Source organism: Heterodontus francisci, chromosome 17, assembly GCF_036365525.1.
Source record: "Heterodontus francisci isolate sHetFra1 chromosome 17, sHetFra1.hap1, whole genome shotgun sequence".
NCBI lineage: Eukaryota > Metazoa > Chordata > Chondrichthyes > Heterodontiformes > Heterodontidae > Heterodontus > Heterodontus francisci.
Window position 1 is genome coordinate 62,570,702 of NC_090387.1, and position 20,542 is coordinate 62,591,243.

A 20,542-nucleotide genomic window follows, 5' to 3' on the forward strand; every position below is an offset into this window, starting at 1 on the left:
TTGACCAGGACACAGGGAGATCTCCATACTCTCCTTCAAATAGTGCCAAGGAACATCCAACTGATTTGTAGGAATAGGCAGAAGGGGCCTTAAGAACTCATCCATAGGACGATATCTCTGAATGTAGTAGTGCATTGGAGCATCAGCTGAGATTCATGTGCTCAAGTCCTAGAGTAAGAGTTGAAATCACAATCTTCTGACTCAAAAGTTTGAGTGCTACCACTGGGACAAGTGCCTAACAATGAAAACATCTCTCTACTTCAAGATATTTTTTTTTTCAAGAATCAAAGCCCAATAAACAGCAATCTGGCATTTTTCCAAATGTAGCCTTGCTGTGAGTATAAACTATTATAATTGACCGATTTATCCAAACAAAAACAAAATTCATAACAAGTTGCTTTCTAACTTTATTCAACAGATCATTGAGACCATTACTTCCGTGAACACTCGTTCCCTTTCATTAAAGTACTCTCTTTCGCTTTTCCCTCCTCTAAAGATAAAGAAGTGTTTCCTCCTCTTGTCCCTTTGTAGAGGCACACTTGCACCTGATATACAATGCTACTATCTCCCTCCCTTCACATTGACACTCCCCATCCCATCTAAGTGCAATTCCCCCTTCTGTTTCAGAGATATCGGGCAGGATTTTCAGGCCCCACCGGTCCAGGAACGGAGGCAAAAGGCGACCAAAAATACAGGGACCGGCCAGCATACCAGTTTTCCAGCATTGACCATTTGGCCGAGGCGGGTTTGGGACCAGCAGGGCTGCCTGCCCCCACGAGACGGGCAGCCAATTTGGCTCACTAAGAGCCTTGTTAAAGGTAAGTTAAGGAGGCCTACTGGGATTTTCCAGTTGACCTCCAGTTTCCCAACACAACAGGGGACAGATCAATTGCCTGGAGGTGGGCACACAGCAGCAGGCCAGTGGGCCAGCGCTCAAGGCTGGCCTCCAGGCCCTCCCTGCGTGCTTGAGTGGGGAGCAACCGAAGGCTACCCTGTAGAGGGATTCCACCACACTACTTCCCCCACACTCCTGTACTCACAGTGGTGGCCTGGCTGCTTTCTCTATTTTCTATTTAATTTTTTTAAACAATGGCTGAGAGGGAACCTTCCTGATGAAATGCCCTCTCAGTTACTTACCACTCATTGCATCCGGGTGATCCTCTGAAGCTGGAAGGCCTCTGATTGGGCCTCCAGCTTCAACAGCCCGCCCACCACTCTTAATAGGACAGCAAACCTGTCTCCATGCCAAAAAAAGAGGGGGCCCGATTGCAATCCCAATGAGTGACTGTTTCCCCCCAGGGGTGGGAACAGGCCTGGAAAAAGGCCCAGTTCCTGTTTTCTGCTTCCAAAGTGAAAATTCCACCCATTCACTCTCTCACCCCACATTACAGATCCACTCTTCCCTCTTTCACAAAGGTACCTTTACCTCTCATACTTACAATGCACTGTCTCCCTTTATAGATCCACCCTTTCCTCCTTCATATGGTCATTCACCCCTCTTCCAATCACATAGGTACTTCCTCTCTCCTTTAAAAATCCATTTATTTCTCTTTACAAAGACATAATCATTTCACAAGGCATTATCTCCTTTTCCCACTTCACTTAGACAGTTACCCCCACCTCCCCAACATCCCCATATTCTGAGATACTCTCTAACATCTAATCCATTTCAAGTTCACAATGGTACTCTTCCACCCTAAATGTATCTCTGGCCCTGTTAACATGTTCACTTTCTCTATAACCTCCCCCACCCTGTCCACAGCTTTACAGGGCTGAATCTTAAATCTCAAAAATGGGTGGGTTGATGTTCAAAAAATCTGAAATAGGAAACTAACCCTCCGCTTGCAGGAGGCAGGTTAGTCATTTAAATATTATAGTGAGGATGCATGCCTTCATTTTAACAGTCATTCTATTTTTAATTCACATCAGCCGTGTTTCCTAAGCCTCAGGAAACCCAGCAGGTGCAAGGAGGTGAAAAAGGCTTTACAGCACTGCTTGTATGGCAGGAGGAGCAGAAGTGTTTCCTCCAGGCCTAACAAGCTAGCCAGTAAACCCCTACCACGCACCAGCAATCTGTCTGCTCCCTGCTCCCCTGCTCAGAGACCCGAACTCCCTCACAATCAGGAAATCTCCGACCTGGGACACCCCCACAACGATTTCTCTCATTCCCCAACCTACCTGATCTCCTCAGCTGCGGCCTTGTGCTGCAGGCTTCCTCGCCCAACAGGCATCCAGCTTTTCAATCTGGCTGCACGTGGGTGGGAAACTGACAGAAAAAAATTTAAAAGAGGCCTGGAGTTAAAAACTGCTGGACATTCAGGGAACCCAGGGGAAACCCATTCTTCTAGGTTTCCTGACCTCAAAACAGCCCACCCTCCGCATGGAACTTGGGACTAAAATTCAGACCATGCTCTCCAACTCAGGTGCTTTTCTTACTGACAATCCTGGTTTCAGCTTCCAGCTAACACCATTGCTTCACCCTGGGAACAGACTCTGATGTAGATTCTCCGAGTCAGCCTCAGGATGGAAGAGCTTGATAGGGTGGTTATCGCAAAACCTGGCACAAGCTGCTTATGATTTCTGTCCATTTGTCTTAAAGGTTATAAAATTCTGAGTAGCTAATGCCTAATTTTACAATAAAGATTTCCACCCAGTCACTAGAAAGGAAAATACACCTGTGTTCTACGCTCTAGGTACCAATTAATGATCTGATAAAAAAAACTATTGCAAAATTGGGAGTTTCTATCCATGGCATCCAGCATAGACTCTGTTCTCAAAGTGAAGCTATAGTGAAAGGTACAAGTTGGAACTGGTACTTGAAGTGATAGCATCAGAAACAGGACAAGAGAGATCTCCCAGCCTGGTACCTTGGGTCAGCAAGTTAGGTGCTACAGTTTGTGCATGACATAGCACAGCACAGTTACCTGCATATATTGGTGTGGAAATTACCTGCTACGTTGCCTTCATGATTATCCACCAATACCTCAACGGAGGGGTCACTCTGTTTGTCACTCCTTCGTAATTCAGCCATTCTATGGTCACTAATTTTTTTCTGTTAAGGAAATTACATATTTATTCGTCACTGTAAATGATTTTCAGCTGTTTCAGTTCATTGATGTTTATCACTGTACTCCTTTAAGTAGTTTTCATAGCCCATTACACCTGATATTTCACTCTTACTGCAAGCTAAGAAATTGAGGCTTCCTTAATGCTATACATTACCTTGCTATAATTGTGTGTGTATTTCATGCGTGCTGACATTTATATTATTGAACTCCTCAAAGTTTAATTTGAAGTTTTCTATAAATTTCCACTTCAAATTTGTTACAATGACATTTGTATATGGAGAAACAATTGAATGCAAGCAGCTTGGAGAGAAATGCCACAGTTTAAAAAGAAATCCATGTTTACTTTGCACTGCCCAACTTCACTACATAGTAGCCAAGAGTTAAAATCTTCGTAATACATACTGTTGTCATCCTTTTCTTGCTCCACACAGATACTCCTTTGGAAACATTGATAATGCAGTCAGAGACTCTATTCAAAATACACTGGGTTTCTTCCAGGGTAGGATGCAGCACAATATCAGGTATGGCAAGGCAAATGTCAACGTGAAGAACTGATCTGAAAGCTTGCTTCTGATAGTCAGCATCAGTATCTAAGATGAGAAAATCTGTTAAAACAGAGCCCTGCATACTTGTCTATGATTGTTCAAGCTTATTTTCTGCAAGAGTCAAAGCAGGGCCAGAAAGCTAAAATAAAAGCAAATTTCTGTGGATGCTAGAAATTTGAAATAAAAACAAAAAGTGCTGGAAATATTCAGCTGGTCTGGCAACATCTGTAGAGAAAGAAACAGTGTTGATGTTTTGAGTTGGATAGGACCCTTCTTCAGAACTGAAGGTAGAAATGTGATGAGTTTTATGTCGTTAAAAAGGGGAAGAACAAAAGGGAAAATCTGTGATAGGATAGAGGGTGGAAGAGATTAAATGACAAAGATGTCATGGAACAAAAGGCAAAGGGAGTGGTAATAATTATAGTAAAAGACAAAGCATTTATCCGCAAGCATGACCTCGAGTTTACAGTTGCTTACCATTTTAATTCACCAGCTTGCTCTCACGCCCACACTTCTGTCCTCGGCCTCCTGCAGTGTTCCAGTGAAGCTCATGCAAGCTCGAGGAACAGCACCTCACCTTCCAATTAAGCATTTCATAGCCTTCTGGACTCAACATTGAGTTCAACAATTTCAGATCATGACCCCCATTTTGATTGGGTTTTTTTTTAACCATGTTCCAGTCTTACACTTGTTTATTATTTTTTGCTTTTGGGCAGAGCTGTTTATTACTCTGCAATTAACACTCTCCTTGGACAAATACTTTAACTTTTACTACAACTATTAGCACTCCCTTTGCCTTTTGTTCCATGACATCTTTGTCATTTAATCTCTCCCGCCCTCTACCCTATCACAGACCTTCCCTTTTGTTCTTCCTCCCCCTCCCCTCTTTCAACAACATAAAACCCATCATATTTCTACCTTCCTTCAGTTCTGAAGAAGAGTCATAACCGACTCGAAACTTCATCTCTGTTTCTCTCTCCATAGATGCTGCCAGACCTGCTGAGTATTTCCAGCACTTTGTTTTTATTTCAATGCCAGAAATCGCAGTACAATACAGCTGCTAAAATGTTCACTGCATCTCCACCAACACCTCACTAACAGTAAATGTCCACATTATTATTTCAATTGCCCCACCATTTAATGCTTCAAAAATTCCCATGTTGAACACTTGAATAAGTCTTACACAGTTACATTTCTTTCAGAAATTGTTTATTAAAATGCTTTTTTCTTTTTGAGAGAACACGGAGATGATAATAATGATGAATTCTCAAGTATAAAGGTCAATTTCTTTTAAATTAGTTCAAGGAATATGGATGGCACTGGAAAAGCCACATTTATTACTCATCCCAGTTAACTGGAGAAAGTGGTGATGAGCCATTTCCTTTAACTATTTCAGTCCTTGAGATCATAGAACCATACCACACAGCATTTGGTGATTCAGCCTATCGTGCTTGTGCTAGCTCTTTGATAGAGTTATCCAATAAGTCCCACACCCCTGCTCTTTCCCTATTGCCCTCCAAAATGTTTCCTTTTCAATTGTATATCCAAATCCCTTTTGCAAGTTATGTCTGAACTTGCTTCTATCACATCAGTAATGATGGTTTTCTATAATTGTGCAAGCTAGGAAACTCCAGGATATTGACCCAGCAATGATGAAGAAATGGTGATGTACATTGGATGGTGTGTGACTTGGAGTGGAATTTAGAGGTGATTCTGTTCTCATGACATTGTTGCTTGGAGTTAGGGAGTAATGTCTAAGTCAGCTTGGTGAGTTTCTGTAGCTCTTGCATCCATGTCTGAATCAAGGCTATGATGAGGTCAGAATCCAAGTGGTTCTGGCAGGACCTGAACTGAGTTTTGGTAAGCATGTTATTGTTTAACGGATGGTATTATTGATGACTCCTATCATCATTTTGCTGATGGGCGAGTGAAGACTGATGGAAGGTAATTCCTGGGTTAGATTTGTTCTGTTTTATTGTAGATAGGACGCACCTGGGCAATTGTTGTGTCGATGCCAGTGTCTTGGGTGCACTAGAATAAATTGGCTAGATGGCTGTCTAGTTAATAAGTGTCAAATAGTTCTGCTATTTGTAACAATATCTCAGGAATTAAGATAGATCAAAATGTGTAACTAAAATACTATCTGTTCTCCTTTATAAGCCTTTTCCAGAATATTACTTTTCTGCACTCATACTAACCAGAAATCAAGTTTTCTAACTGACTGTGTAATGGCAATTTGGTAACTTCATAATTTTTCAGCATTTATGATAGTTCAGCCTCATCAAAGCAAATATGGTTCTATTGGCTAGTAAAAATAGCAAACTCTTACAATACTTACACAAATTGTTTAATTTGAATAATTTGTGTAGACATTGCTAAAATTGATTGTGTACCTCCAACAAATCTATGTATTGACTTTATACGCTAAAACTAATCCTATTTTAGTTGTTATGTTCACAGAATTCAGCTTACGAGATCCTGCCTAGAATTTTCACAGGTAAGGGAATAAGATCAAACAGTACAGCTACAAGTGAATTAAGATATATTGGCATTTGTGATTACAGCTAAAATCTCTTAAAAAAAACATATAATTCCTTTAAAGGTTAACAAATAGGATCACTCAGTATGATTTTCCTTGCTAGAATGCCATGGCTGGGTTACAGACTGTGCCATGACTTCTGTTAGTACAGCTGTGCAATTGCTTGTAAATAAGTGTATTTTTGAAAGGAAGTATGTGAAAAGGAACTTGGCAAGTCTTCAGCACCTCCCCAAATTAGAGTGCAAACCACCATGAGGTGTTTAATCCAGTAGGCCAACTAGAAAAAACTCACACAATGAAGATCGACGAGGGACTGATCGTCAAGTATGGATTCAAACCAGCCAACTTATGTTTTACTGCCATTCAGATCTAATATTTCCTCCAACCATTTTAAATATTGAATCCCATCTATAACTTACAAGTTTTGAAAAAGCTGCCTTTAATGCTATTCTTTCCAACTTACTAATTCAAACTTCAGTGTTCGACTACCTGAATTCAAGAGTGCTTCTGCACTTAAGCAGCATGCGATAGACAGAGCTAAGCGATCCCAACAAATCAGATCTAAGCTCTGCAGTCCTGCCACGTCCAGTCATAAATGGTCGTGGACCATTAAACAACTAACAGGAGGAGGTGGCTCCACAAATATCCATAAGTGCCGAGTGGATGATCCATCTCGGCCTCCTCCTGAGGTGCCCGGCATCACAGATACCAGACTTCAGCCAATTCGATTCACTCTGCATAATATCAAGAAATGACTGAAGGCACTGGATACTGCAAAGGCTATGGGGCCTAACAACATTCTGGCAATAGTACTGAAGACCTGTGCTCCAGAACTGGCCGCACCCCTTGCCAAGCTGTTCCAGTTCAGCTAGAATATTGGCATCTACCCAGAAATGTGGAAAATTGCCCAGGAATGTCCTGTACACAAAAGCAGAACAAATCCAACCCGGCCAATTACTGCCCCATCAGTCCACTCTCAATCATCAGTAAACTGATGGAAGGTGTCATCGACTGTGCTATCAAGCAGCACTTGCTTAGCAATAACCTGCTCACTGATGCAGAGGTTGGGTTCCGCCAGGGCCACTCAGCTCCTGACCTCATTACAGCCTTGGTTCAAACATGGACAAAACAGCTCAACTCAAGAGGTGAGGTGAGAGTGACTGCCCTTGACATCAAGGCAGCATTTGACCGAGTATGGCATCAAAGAGCCCGAGCAAAACTGGAGTCAATGGGAATCAGGGGAAAGCTCGCTGCTGGTTGGAGTCATACCTAGCACAAAGGAAGATGGTTCTGGTTGTTGGAGGTCAATCATCTCAGCTCCAGGACATAACTGCAGGAGTTCCACAGGGTAGTGTCCTAGGCCCAACCATCTTCAGCCGCTTCATCAATGACCTGCCTTCAATCATAAGGTCAGAAGTGGGGATGTTCGCTGATGACTGCACAATGTTCAGCACCATTTGCAACTCCTCAGATACTGAAGCAGTCCATGCAGAAATGCAGCAAGACCTGGACAATATCCAGGCTCGGGCTGATAAGTGGCAAGTAACATTCGCGCCACACAAGTACCAGGCAATGACCATCTCCAACACGAGAGAATCTAACCATCACCCTTGACATTTAATGTCATTATGATTGCTGAATCCCCCATTATCAACATCCTGGGGGGTTACCATTGACCAGGAACTGAACTGGAAAAGCCATATAAATACCATGGCTACAAGAGCAGGTCAGAGGCTAGGAATCCTGCAGTGAGTAACTCACCTCCTGACTCCCCAAAGCCTGTCCACCATCTACAAGGCACAAGTCAGGAGTGAGATGGAATACTCTCCACTTACCTGGATGGATGCAGCACCAACAACGCTCAAGAAGCTCAACACCATCCAGGACAAAGCAGCCCACTTGATTGGCATCCCGTCCACAAACATTCACTCCCTCCACCACTGACGCAGAGTGGCAGCAGTGTGTACCATTTTCAAGATGCACTGCAGCAACGCACCAATGCTCTTTAAACAGCACCTTCCAAACCCTCGACTACTACCACCTAGAAGGGCAAGGGCAGCTGATGCATGGGAATATCAACACCTGCAAGTTCCACTCCAAGCCACACACCATCCTGACTTGGAACTATATCACCTTTTCTTCACTGTCACTGAGTCAAAATCCTGGAACTCCCTTCCTAACAGCACTGTGGGTATACCTACCCCACATGGATTGCAGCGGTTCAAGAGGGCAGCTCACCACCACCTTCTCAAGGGCAATTAGGGATGGGCAATAAATGCTGGCCTGGCCAGCGAAACCCACATCCCCATAAACAAATAAAAAAAGTGACCAAATCATTAAGGTAAAAGTATTTAATTATAGATCGTAAACTGAGCAGAAAATATCTTTAGCCATTAACAAGCAAAATCTATGAACCTCAGAATCATACCCTGATAATGGACCATGGGTGATGTCTGCATACATTTTCTCAGCATTTCAAGGGCATTGCGTATGACCTTAACGAGCGCGTCTATGTTTCGGTGGCTGAAGTGATTGAGCAGTTCCTTTGCTTCTTGCTTCAAAGACTTGGGATCTTTTAAACTCTTTGCTGCTGAGGTTGAATGAGCATCTGGAGAAAGGATCATTGGGGACTGCACAGATACTTTCTTTTCCTTATTTTCTGGCATGAAAAATAAAATGGTGTAAATTCCTCCAGCCAAATTGATACAAATCATTTATTTTCCAAAACCCCTATTCAAAATGTAGATACTTTTGTTGTTACCTCTGTATGTCAACGCTACTCACAATATACTAATGTACAGTACCTATGGTATGCTGGTTTACACAAATGATGAGCTCCAAACATCATACATGCTGTCAGAGGGAAATGAAAATTGTAGCAATGAGCTCTTCCACAAAGGTAAATCCAAGGGACAGTTAATCAAAGTCTATCTTATTATCCTCCAAGCACTTTGGTTAGGAGTAGGCCATTTAACTTTGGGTGTACAATATAACACAAAACAGAAGAAATACTTAACATCAAAATGCAATTTTCTCATTTAAAAATATCATAGTAAATGTCTGAATAGTTCATGACCTAGAAATTCAGCCACACAGCTCCTGAATCTGGTTGCGATTGGATTTCTAACACACAGGAGTAGGTCATTGAGCCCCTCAAGCCTGTTCCAGCATTCAATGAGATAATGGCTCATCCGTAACTCACTACACCTGCCTTTTCCCCATATCCCTTCATACCTTGGGTTAACAGGAATCTATCAATTTCAGATTTAAAATTAACAAGTGACCCAGCATCAACTGCCACTTGTGGAAGATATTTCCAAACCACTGTTACCCTTTGCATGTAGAAATGTTTCCAAAATTCACTCCTGAAAGGCCGAGCTCTAAATGTTAGGCTATACTCCTAGTCCTAGATTCCCCAAACAGCATAGGTTGTTTCTCTCTATAGACCATATCATTCCCTTTAATATCTTGAAACCTTCGATCAAATCACCCTTAGTCTTCTAAATTCCATTCAATAATATCCTAGTTTGTATAAACTCTCCTTGTCATTTAACCCTCGAAGACCAGGTATCATTCTAGCAAATCTATACCCCACAACCAACAGATCAGATCTAAGCTCTGCAGTCCTGCCACATCCAGTCATGAATGTTGGTGGACAATTAAACAACTAACTGGAGGAGGTGGCTCCACAAATATCCCCATCCTCAATGATGGGGAGACTTGCACATCAATGCAAAAGATAAGGCTGAAGCATTTGCAACCATCTTCAACCACTGCAGCCTCCTCCTGAGGTCCCCAGCACCATAGATGCCAGTCTTCAGCCAATTCGATTCACTCCATGTGATATCAAGAAATGGCTGAAGGCACTGGATACTGCAAAGGCTATGGGCCTTGACAACATTCCGGCAATAGAACTGAACACTTGTGCTCCAGAACTAGCCAAGCTGTTCCACTACAGCTAAACAATTGCATCTGCCCAGCAAGGTGGAAAATTACCCAGCTATGTCCTGTCCACAAAATGTGATGGAAGGGGTCATCGGCAGTGCTATCAAGTGACACTTGCTCAGTAAGAACCTGCTCACTGACACTCAGTTTGGGTTCTGCCAGGGCCACTCAGCTCCTGACCTCATTAGAGCCTTGGTCAAAACATGGACAAAAAGAGCTGAAGTCCAGAGGTGAGGTGAGAGTGGCTGCCTTTGACATCAAGGCAGCAGTTGAACAAGTATGGCATCAAGGAGCCCTAGCAAAACTGGAGTCAATGGGAATCAGGGGGAAAACTCTCTGCTAGTTGGAGTCATAGAGTCGTACAGCATAGAAACAAGCCCTTTGGCCCACCGCGTCCATGCCGACCATCGTACCTATCTATATTAATCCCACCTGCCTGCATAATTCCATATCCTTCTATGCCTTGCTCATTCAAGTACCTGTCCAGATGCCTTTTAAATGTCGCTACTGTTCCTGCCTCCACCACCTCCTCAGGCAGCTCATTCCAGATACCCACTACTCATTGTGTGAAAAATCTACCCCTTTGATCCCCTTTAAACCTCCTTCCTCTCACCTTAAATCTATGCCCTCTAGTTTTAGTCACCCCTACCATGGGAAACAGACTCTGGCTATCTACCCTATCTATGCCTCTCATAATTTTATATATCTCTATCATGTCCCCTCTCAGTCTCCTTCGCTCCAGGGAAAACAGACCCAGCCTATCCAATCTCTCTTTATAACTCAAGCCCTCCAAACCAGGCAATATCCTTGTGAATCTTGTCTGCACCCTCTCTAGCTTAATCACATCTTTCCTGTAGTGCGGCGACCAGAACTGCACACAGTACTCCAAATGCAGCCTAACCAACGTTATGTACAACTGTAACATGACGTCCCAACTCTTGTACTCAATGCCTCGGCCGATGAAGGCAAGCATGCCATACAGCTTCTTCACCACCCTGTCTACCTGTGTTGCCATTTGTCATAACCTAGCACAAAGGAAGATGGTTGTGGTTGTTGGAGGTCAATCACCTCAGTCCCAGTACATCACTGCGGAAGTTCCTTAGGGTAGTGTCCTAGGTCCAGCTATCTTCAACGGCTTCATCAATGACCTTTCCTCCATCATAAGGTCAAAGGTAGGCACGTTCACTGATGATTGCATAATGTTCAGCACCATTCGCGAATCCTCAGATACTGAAGTAGCCTCTGTCCAGATGCAGCAAGACTTGGACAACATCCAGGCTTGGGCTGATAAGTGGCAAGTAACATTTGTGCCAGGCAATGACCATCTCAAACAATAGAGAATCCAACCATCTCCCCTTGATGTCCAATGGTATTACGTTCACTGAATCCCCTAATCAACATCTTGGGGGTCACCATTGACCAGAAACTGAACTGGACCAGCCACATACATGCTATGGCTACAAAAGCAGGTCAGAGGCTAGGAATTCTGCAGCGAGTAACTTACCTCATGTCTCCCCAATGCCTGTCCACAATCTACAAGACACAAGTCAGGAGTGTGATGGAATACTCTCCAGTTGCCTGGAGATGAATGCAGCTCCAACAACACTCAAGATGCTCGACATCATCCAGGACAAAGCAGCCCACTTGATTGGCACCCCATCCACCACCTTCAATATTCACTCCCTCCACCACCGACACAGAGTGGCAGCAGTGTGTACCATCTACAAGATGTACTGCAGCAACGCACCAAGGCTCCTTCAACAAACCCGCGATCTCTACCACCTAGAAGGACAAGGACAAGGACAGCAGATGCATGGGAACACCACCACCTGCAAGTTCGCCTCCAATCCACACACTTCCTGATTTGGAAATATATCACCATTCCTTCACTGTCGCTGGATTGAAATCCTGGAACTCCCCTCCCAACAGCACTATTGCTGTACCTACACCTTAAAGACTACAGCAGTTCAAGATGGCAGCTCACCACCACCATCTCAAGGGCAATTAGGGATGGCAATAAATGCCTACATCCCACAAACGAAAAAAAATCTCCCTCCAAGGCCAATATTTCCTTCCTAAGATGTGGTGCCCAGAACTGTATGCCAACAGTACTCCAGGTACAGTCTATCCGAGGCATTTTTTTATCCATGCATGGGATGTGGGCATCGGTGGCAAGGCCAGTATTTATCGCCCATTCCTAATTGCCCTTTCGAAGGTGGCGATGAGCTGCTTTCTTGAACCACTGCAGTCTGTGTGGTGAAGGTACTCCTACAGTGCTGTAAAGTAGCAAGTTCCAGGATTTTGACCAAGCAATGATGAAGGAACAGTGATGTATTTCTAAGTCAGGAACTTGGAGGTGGTAGTGTTCCCATTCACTTGCAGCCCTTGTCTTTCTATATGGTATAGGTTGCAGGCTTGGGAGTTGCTATTGAAGATACCTTGGTGAGTTGCTGTAGTGCATTTTGTCAATGGTACACGCTGCAGCCACAGTCTGCCAGTGGTGGAAGGATTGAATATTTAAGTGGTAGATGGGGTGATAATCAAGCGAGTTACTTTGTCCTTAATGGTGACAAGCTTCTTGACTGTTGTTAGATTTGCAGTCATACAGGTCAGTGCAGAATATTCCATTGCACCCCTGACTTGTGCCTTGTAGATGGTGGAAAAGCTTTAAGGAGTCAGGAGGTGAGTCACTCACTGCAGAATACTCAGCCTCTGATCTCCTCTTGTTGCCACAGTATTTATGTTGCGGCCCAGTTAGATTTCTGATCAATGGTGACCCCCCACCCCCAGCATGTTTATGGTAGGGTATTTGATGATGATAAAGCCATTAAATGTCAAGTGGAGGTGGTTAGACTGTCTCTTATTGGAGAAGGCTATTGCCTGGCACTTGAATGGTGTGAATGTTACTTGCCACTTATCAGCCCAAGCCTGAAGGCTGTTCAGGTCTTGCTGCATTGCGGGCACGGGCTGCTTCATTATCTGAGGAGTTGCAAATGGAAATGAACACTGTGCAATCTTAGCAAACATGTCCATTTCTGAGCTTATGTTGGAGGGAAGGTCATTGATGAAATAGCTGAAGATGGTTGGGCCGAGGACTCTACCCTGAGGAACTCCTGCAGCAATGTCCTGGGGCTGAGATGATTAGCCTCCACCAACCACAACTATCTTCCTCTGTGTGAGGTATGACTCCAGCCAATGGAGAGATTTTCCCCTGATTCCCATAGACTCCAATTTTTCTCGGGTTCCTTGATGCCACACTTGGTCACATGCTGCCTTGATGTCAAGGGCAGTCACTCTCACCTCACCTCTGGAAGTTAGCTCTTTTGACCGTGATTGGAACAAGGCTGTAATGAGTTCTGGAGCTGAGTGGAACCCAAACTGAGCATCACAAACAAAATCGATAAGCAAGTTATTGGTAAGTGCCACTTGATAGCACTGTCCATCACTTTGCTGATGATTGAGAGTAGACTGATAGGGCGGTCTATGGCTGGATTGGATTTGTCCTGTTTTTCGTGGACAGGGCAAACCTAGGCAATTTTCCAATTTGCTGGGTGGATACCAGTGGTGTAGTTGTACTGGAACAGCTTGGCTAGAGGCACAGCTAGTTCTGCAGCATAAGTCTTCAGCACTACAGCCAGGATGTTGTCGGGGCCCATAGCCTTTGCTGTATCCAGTGTACTCTGCTACTTTTTGGTATCACTTGAAGTGATTCGAATTGGCTGGACCAGTTCTTTGATGGTGTGGACCTCAGGAAGAGCTGAGATTGATTATCCACTTCTGGCTGGAATACGACTGGATGTGGCAGGAATGCAGGGTTTTGATCTGATCTATTGGTTGTGGAATCGCTTAGCTTGTTGCCTCTGCTGCTTAGCATGTATGTAGTCCTGTGTTGTAGCTTCACCAAGTAAGCACCTTATATTTAGGTATGCCTGGTGCTGCTCCTGGTGTGCTCTCCTGCACTCCTCATTGAACCTGGTTTGATGGTAATGGTAGAGTGAGGGTTATGCGAGGCCATGGGATTATAGATTGCAGTTGAATACAATCCTGTTTCTGCTGATGGTCCACAGCACCACATGGATGCCCAGTCTTAAACTGCTAGATTTGTTCCCAATCTATCTCATTTAGCAAAGTGGTAGTTTCACACAACATGGTGGAGGGCATCCTCAATGTGAAGATGGGATTTTGTCTTCACAAGGACTGTGTGGTCATTACTCCTACCAATACTGTCATTGACAGTTGCATCTGCAATAGATAGATTGGTGAGAACGAGGTCAAGGAGGTTTTACCCTCATGCTGGTTCTCTCACCACCTTCAGGACACAGCCAGCTCTGTCAGTAGTGGCCTTACAAAACCACTCATGATGATGAGCATTGAAGTCCCTCACCCAGAGTACATCTGTGCCCTTGCTGCCCTCAGTGCTTCTTCCACGTTAGAGGGTGGCTACCCGACCTGAACCTAACAGGATCCGACGACATGTATCAGGTTTGGGTCGGGTTGGGTCGCTCTTCCGGGTCCGGAATTGGGGCTCGGGTCGGGTCGAGTCAGACACAGTGACACCCAGGAAGTCAAGACGGGAAACACTCCGTACTAGTCTGCAGTGAGCGATTCCATTCAAAGGTAGGGCACGACCTCTTTAATATAACCAACTTTATTCCAGTGGTTGGATTGGGTAGGGTCAGGTCGGGTGCAGGAAAAAAATGAAAGGACTCGGGCTGGGTCGGGTTTAATTTGCAGACCCGAACAGGCCTTTATTCCACGTGGCTTTGTATAGCTGCAGCATGATATTTAATCCCTTGTATTTTAGCCCTCTATATATAAAGGCTAGCATTCCATTGGCCTTACTGATTACCTTTTGTACCTGTCCATGGTATTTTAATGATCTATGTACATGGATCTCTAAGGATCTTTGGACTTCCATTGATTCTAGCTATTCACCATTTAGAAAGCAACTTTATCTATCTTCTAAGACTATGGGCTGAATTTTCCCAGCTCTTTGGAGATGGGCTGGGAGAAGGGAGGACTGGCAATATGGCAGGGAAGGTGTCTTCCCACCACAATGGTATATTGCCCCTGGTGGGAACCTTAGCGGTGCAGTCACCCATTGGGTGACCAATTGAGCCACTTAAGGGCCCAATTATGGGTCACATCCCTCCCAGTGGGTTCTGAGGGGGCCTCCTAGATGGGCACACCATAGCACACGAAGGGGCTCCCGGTGGCAAAGTCCCCGCCGCTGGAATAAACCCTCATCCCCACCAATTGCTGGGGCCTGCCTGCCTGGCTCTGGCTTCCTCAGGAAAACTTACATGTCTTCGAGGATGCCTTGGCATTGAGGCACCCTCTCTCTTGTACTGCAGCCTCAACAGTGGCCACTGCTAGCGATGGCACTCCCGACGCTGCCGAGCTGCCGGCCCTCTGATTCGGGGGCAGGCAACCATCCTCAAATGGACGGCAGTCTCAGCTGCAGCCTGTTAAGCAGCCATCACCAGCAAAGTGCAGCCCCTCGGTCCCACCGCTGACTGGCACAGTCCGGCTCCTGCTTTTGGCCCCAGCAGCGGGACTTCCTCGGAGCTGACAAAATTCAGCCCTATATGTCCTTATAGAATAATTATGATGCTCGTGGTCCTTTGAAGCAAGAGATATAAAATTGTCCGCAACATCCTTCCTGACATTCAACAGTTTTAACATATCAAATGACTTCATTGAACCTTTTTACATAATTGGGGTTATATGATGTTTTATTTCTTTCTGAATCTTTGCATGCCAATATAATTACTTGCTTGGTTGTAAGTTCCCAGCAAAATCAAAAGTGTCAAGAGGGATAGGGAATTATGCCAAAGTGATACAATTATACTTAAAGTTAAGCGAGTTGACAACATTACACGAGTAACCATTTGAAAAATTTGGAAACATTTCAAATCTGCTCATTCCCAAAGCTAAAGCAGACTACCAATGATATGTTGGGCCAGATTTTCAAAGCCTACTGAGTATGGGAATGGCTGCGAGCGCAATTTGAAGATTGCATTCTCTGAGGTTGGCACTGGGTCCCGCCGCCTCCAGAACATGATGCTATTTTCAAAGTGCCGCAGGCAGGCGGGGAGGGAATTGGTCAGGCACACGCCTGAGGTTAAGTGCCTGTTGAGCTCATTAAAAAGCTCATTAACAGTCAGTATCAGTGAACAATTTTTAAGGGCTGGGAACAGGAAATGTCATGGGGGTAATTTGACAGGGTTGTGAAGACATGAACAGTGTGGAGGGCCATGAGGGCTATGGGAAGGGCTAATTAAATTAAAACAGAGGCAGCAAATAAAGCTCAGCTGCTTCAGATGTGCCTCAGTGTCGCTGCAGCTGGAAGAGTTGAATTTCTCATTGATAAGTGGCAGGAAACTGGAAAGGGAAGTGAGACTGAGAGCATCACAGGGGCAGCTGGGGTTGGCAGAGGACAGCCTGGTGAACGCACAAAGCCCAAGTGAGGGAGTTCAGATTGGAACAGACTACTCTGTCATTGGGCAGAGCAGACAGGATGAACTGTGGTAGATACAACCTGCTGGACAGCAGGAGGCCAGAGAAGCACAGTGGGGGGGCTTCGAGGGGAGGTAGGCACTACCGAAGACATCAGGTACACAGAGTCGGCTATTGGAAAATGACACAGCATCAGTGCCATAGGAGCCTGCGCTTATCCAGGCAGATGGTTTCAGTCCTGTGTGCTCTGATCTCCAATAACAGGAGGCCTCACGGCCCCCATGGCAATCCCCTACCTGCAGCCATCAAGGTCTCCATCGCCCTTAACCTCAATGCAACCAGGTCGTTCCAGGAATCAGCAGTGGACCTAGGCGGCATCTTACAGTCGGCAGCTCATCAGGACATCAGGCAGGTCACAGAAGCCATATTCAGGAGGGCAGGGGCCTGCATCCACTTTGACACAGATAGGCCTGTGCAGGCGAGAGGACAATGGGTTCAGTCTCCACTGCTGGATTCCCCCTGGTGCAGGGCATCATTGCTTGCGCCCATGTGGCCATCCAGTCAGTGAGATCCACCAACAGGAAGGACTTCCACTCCCTCAACGTCAAACTGTTCTGCACCCACAACAAGAGCTTCCTCCATATGTGTGCTCCCTTTCCTGGCAGCTGCCATGACTCTTCATCCTCTGCCAGTCCAGGCTGCCTCAGTCCTTCACTCCATTCCCCAAAGTGCATGGATGGATCTAAGTGGACATAGGAAATCCCTTGAAGAGATGGCTACTGACCTCTCAGTAGAGCCCCAGACAAGCACGTGGCGAAAGAACCAATGCCACCAACTCAGCAGGCCAACCATTGAGCAGGCCATCAGGTTTCTGAAGATGTGATTTCAGTGCTTGGATTGGTCGGGTGGTGCCCTCTAATACCCTCTTGCAAGGGTATCAGTCATTCTGGTGGTCTGCTGCACTCTTCATAACATGGCTGTCCAGATAGGTGTGGATCTTGAGGACGGTGAGGCCTTGGAAGGAGACAGTTCAACGGGGGTGAAGCAGGAGGTAAGAGAGGAGGAGACAGGAGCCAGAGGGGGATAACATTGAACAGAAAGTTGTCACTGCTGCACGACGAGGTGGCCTCCTCCTGCCACCCTTCAGGAAGAGGACCTCCCTCCTCTCCTTCTTGGCCTCCAGCATAAGATCCAGGTCAGCATCACTGAAGCGAGGGTCTGCCCTGCCGCTAATGCCAGCCCTCCAGCTCCCCTGTGACATCTTGCTTCCCTCTGGTGCTGTGGAAGGCAGATCTCTCCCTTGGGCCAACCAGCAGCCTCTGTGATGGCTGCCATTGGAGTCCACATGAGTCACACACTAGATCTGACCCACTGTCATTTTCAATACCACTGGCTCTAAGTGAACAGGAAACCCACTTCAGTACCAATGAAGAGCTTATCATTTGAAAATTGCAAACTGAATTAGCTTCCCAGAGGAGGCAGGTGTCTGACCCAAAACCAGTCCCAATTCCTGTTTCCCACCTCCATAATGAATATCCAGCCCATTGCATCAGCGGTAGCCAAAGTCATTGTGTTAGGTCTAATCTCCTGTAGTGATATTCCATTATTGCCTGCTAAACATCCTTCAAAAGTGAGAAAGGGGAAGCACTGTCATGTGAATATATTCCATCAACTTTGGTTTTATATTAATAATCTGATTTATTGAACAATGCATCTCAGCAACATAGCAGCACTAATCCTTATTATGACACCCCATGTATGAGGCTCTTTCCAGTTCTCTTGTACCTTCTACGTCATCATTTTCATCATCTGTATCCAAGTCAAGCAGCATGTTAATGAGTTCATTGGTTGCTACTTCCACCAGCATACTCTTACAATGCAGTGACTGAGCTCCTTTGGTGCACATAACCTATTGGAAAATGAATGTTACTTAAAAATTAAGGTTATTCTAATTTTGTCCAAAATATTTTTGTTTTACAATATATGTGTATACAGTGAAGACAAATATGTCAATATAAAATGAAAGAAAACAAAGAAAATTAAATTCTAGGCTAATTGTCACATCATCGAATCACCAAAATACCATTCCTACCTGATATTTAATTGATCACACTAATTTTTCATGAAAGACATGAACACTCCGTTCCTATGACTCTGACCTCTTGTATGTCCCCTCTCCCTTCACACACCAGTAGTCGATGAGTATTCATCCATCTAGACCAGGGGTTCCCTAACTTGGTATGGGTACGCCTGGGGGGTATGGAAGACATCTCTGGGGGTGGTGGGGGGGGGGTGGTATATGGAAGAAATTGTATAATCGCGGATCATCTCATGCACCCCCTCCACCCATGCTCTCTCTTGTGCACTCCCTTGTTTGTTTTTGCCCCTTTTATTGTAACTAATTGCGATTTACATTAAATTAGGAGCTGCAGATTCTCAGTCACCAGCATTGCTGGCTCTGTGGGCAGTTAAATAAAAGAGTCTTCAGGATTTGCTGGCAGCATTTGATCGTGTTTAAATCTTTTGGTAAGTTGAGTTGCCACTTGCTTTGTTTAGATAGTATAACATTAAAAGAAAGACTTGTAATACCGGACATCACAAGAGGTGGTGGAGGCAGGTCATAAACATGCTGGAATATTCCTTGGGTTGATATGCTCAGCTTTTTTAAAAAAGTCTTCGCTTGTTATTGCCCAAGATTTTCCCTTTCATTGTAGTGCTTTTTCCCCTATCTTTCAAGGTGTCCACAAGGACTAGGGGACACAGATTGAAGGTTTTGGGCAAGAGATGCAGGGGGAATATGAGGAAGAACTTTTTTACACCGTGGGTGGCAATGAACTGGAACTTGCTAGCCACAAGGATGGTGGAAGCGGAGACAACCAATGACTTCAAAAGGAAATTGAATGGCCACTTGAAGGAAATAGACTTGCAGGGCTACAAGGATCCAGTGGGGGAGTAGGACTGACTAAATAGCTCTGTGGAGAGCTGGCATGGACTTGATGGGCTGAATGGTCTCCTTTTGTGCCATAAATGACTTTAGTTCTATTAAGGCATTGTTTAAGTTGCATATACGCATTATAATTTGTACATTTTGTACAATGATTGGGCATTAATTTTAAACCTGTATGCTGGTAGGGAGTACTTTGGCAGCTGATAGATCCGGAAGGGAGTATGCAATTAACAAAGTTGGGGACCTCTAATCTCGACCCACAGTCTGAAATTCCCTCTTTAAACCCCTCTGTTTCTCCACCTCCTGTCCTTAAAATCCACCTCTTTGATAATGCTTTTGCTTACTCCTTCTAATATTTCCTTCTTTGCCTCAGTATCCATTCTTGTTTGATTCTGCTTATGTGAAATGTCTTGGGATTTTTTTTATGTTAACAGACCTTATACAAATTTAAGTTATTGTTGGCAAATGACTTGTATTTATATACCACCAGATCTCAAATCTCAGAAATGTCTGAACTGTTCCATATATTATATATTACTTAGAAGCACCTCTTGCTATGTAAGCAAACAACCTAACAATTTTATGAACACTAAGTTCCCATAAACAGTACCAACAAATGCTTAACCTAGTTTTCATAATGTTGGTTGAAGGAGGAACACTGGTCAGCACATTGGCAAGATATATATTTAGCAAAGCACTCAGAAAAAAAAGGCCCCGGTTATAGAACACACTGCTATACCTGTGTGTGGTTTAAAAACTCCTCACATGTCCATGGTGTTTCCTCAGGAAATTCACAAAGTGATGTGGTACTCATAACCTGCAGGATCCGGTCTATACGATATTCAACAAGGTCATTTATTCTGTGAACCAGCAAATCAATTTCTCCTTTGGGACAGAAACATTGGAACAATTTAAATGGCGAAAAATCTATAATCATAAATGTTTTAAGAAAATGAGGACGAGAGGAAGAACCATTCCCACATCATGTGGAGTTTATGAAATATTCCTCTTTTTTATTACTGGATAAAGTTTCTGTTAA

The 20,542-nt window shown here is 44.5% G+C and overlaps 1 protein-coding gene across 1 annotated transcript in view; it reads right to left on the reverse strand.

The window, feature by feature from the left end:
- LOC137378592 (dynein axonemal heavy chain 5-like) overlaps positions 1-20,542 on the reverse strand; it is a 334,675-nt gene that overhangs the window by 218,767 nt on the left and 95,366 nt on the right. The window contains exons 17-21 of the mRNA XM_068048894.1: positions 20,243-20,388; positions 18,342-18,465; positions 8,581-8,811; positions 3,471-3,658; positions 2,950-3,052 (exon numbers count right to left, since the gene is read on the reverse strand). Coding sequence (XP_067904995.1) covers positions 2,950-3,052; positions 3,471-3,658; positions 8,581-8,811; positions 18,342-18,465; positions 20,243-20,388 — 792 coding nt within the window. The remainder of the gene's footprint in view (positions 1-2,949; positions 3,053-3,470; positions 3,659-8,580; positions 8,812-18,341; positions 18,466-20,242; positions 20,389-20,542) is intronic.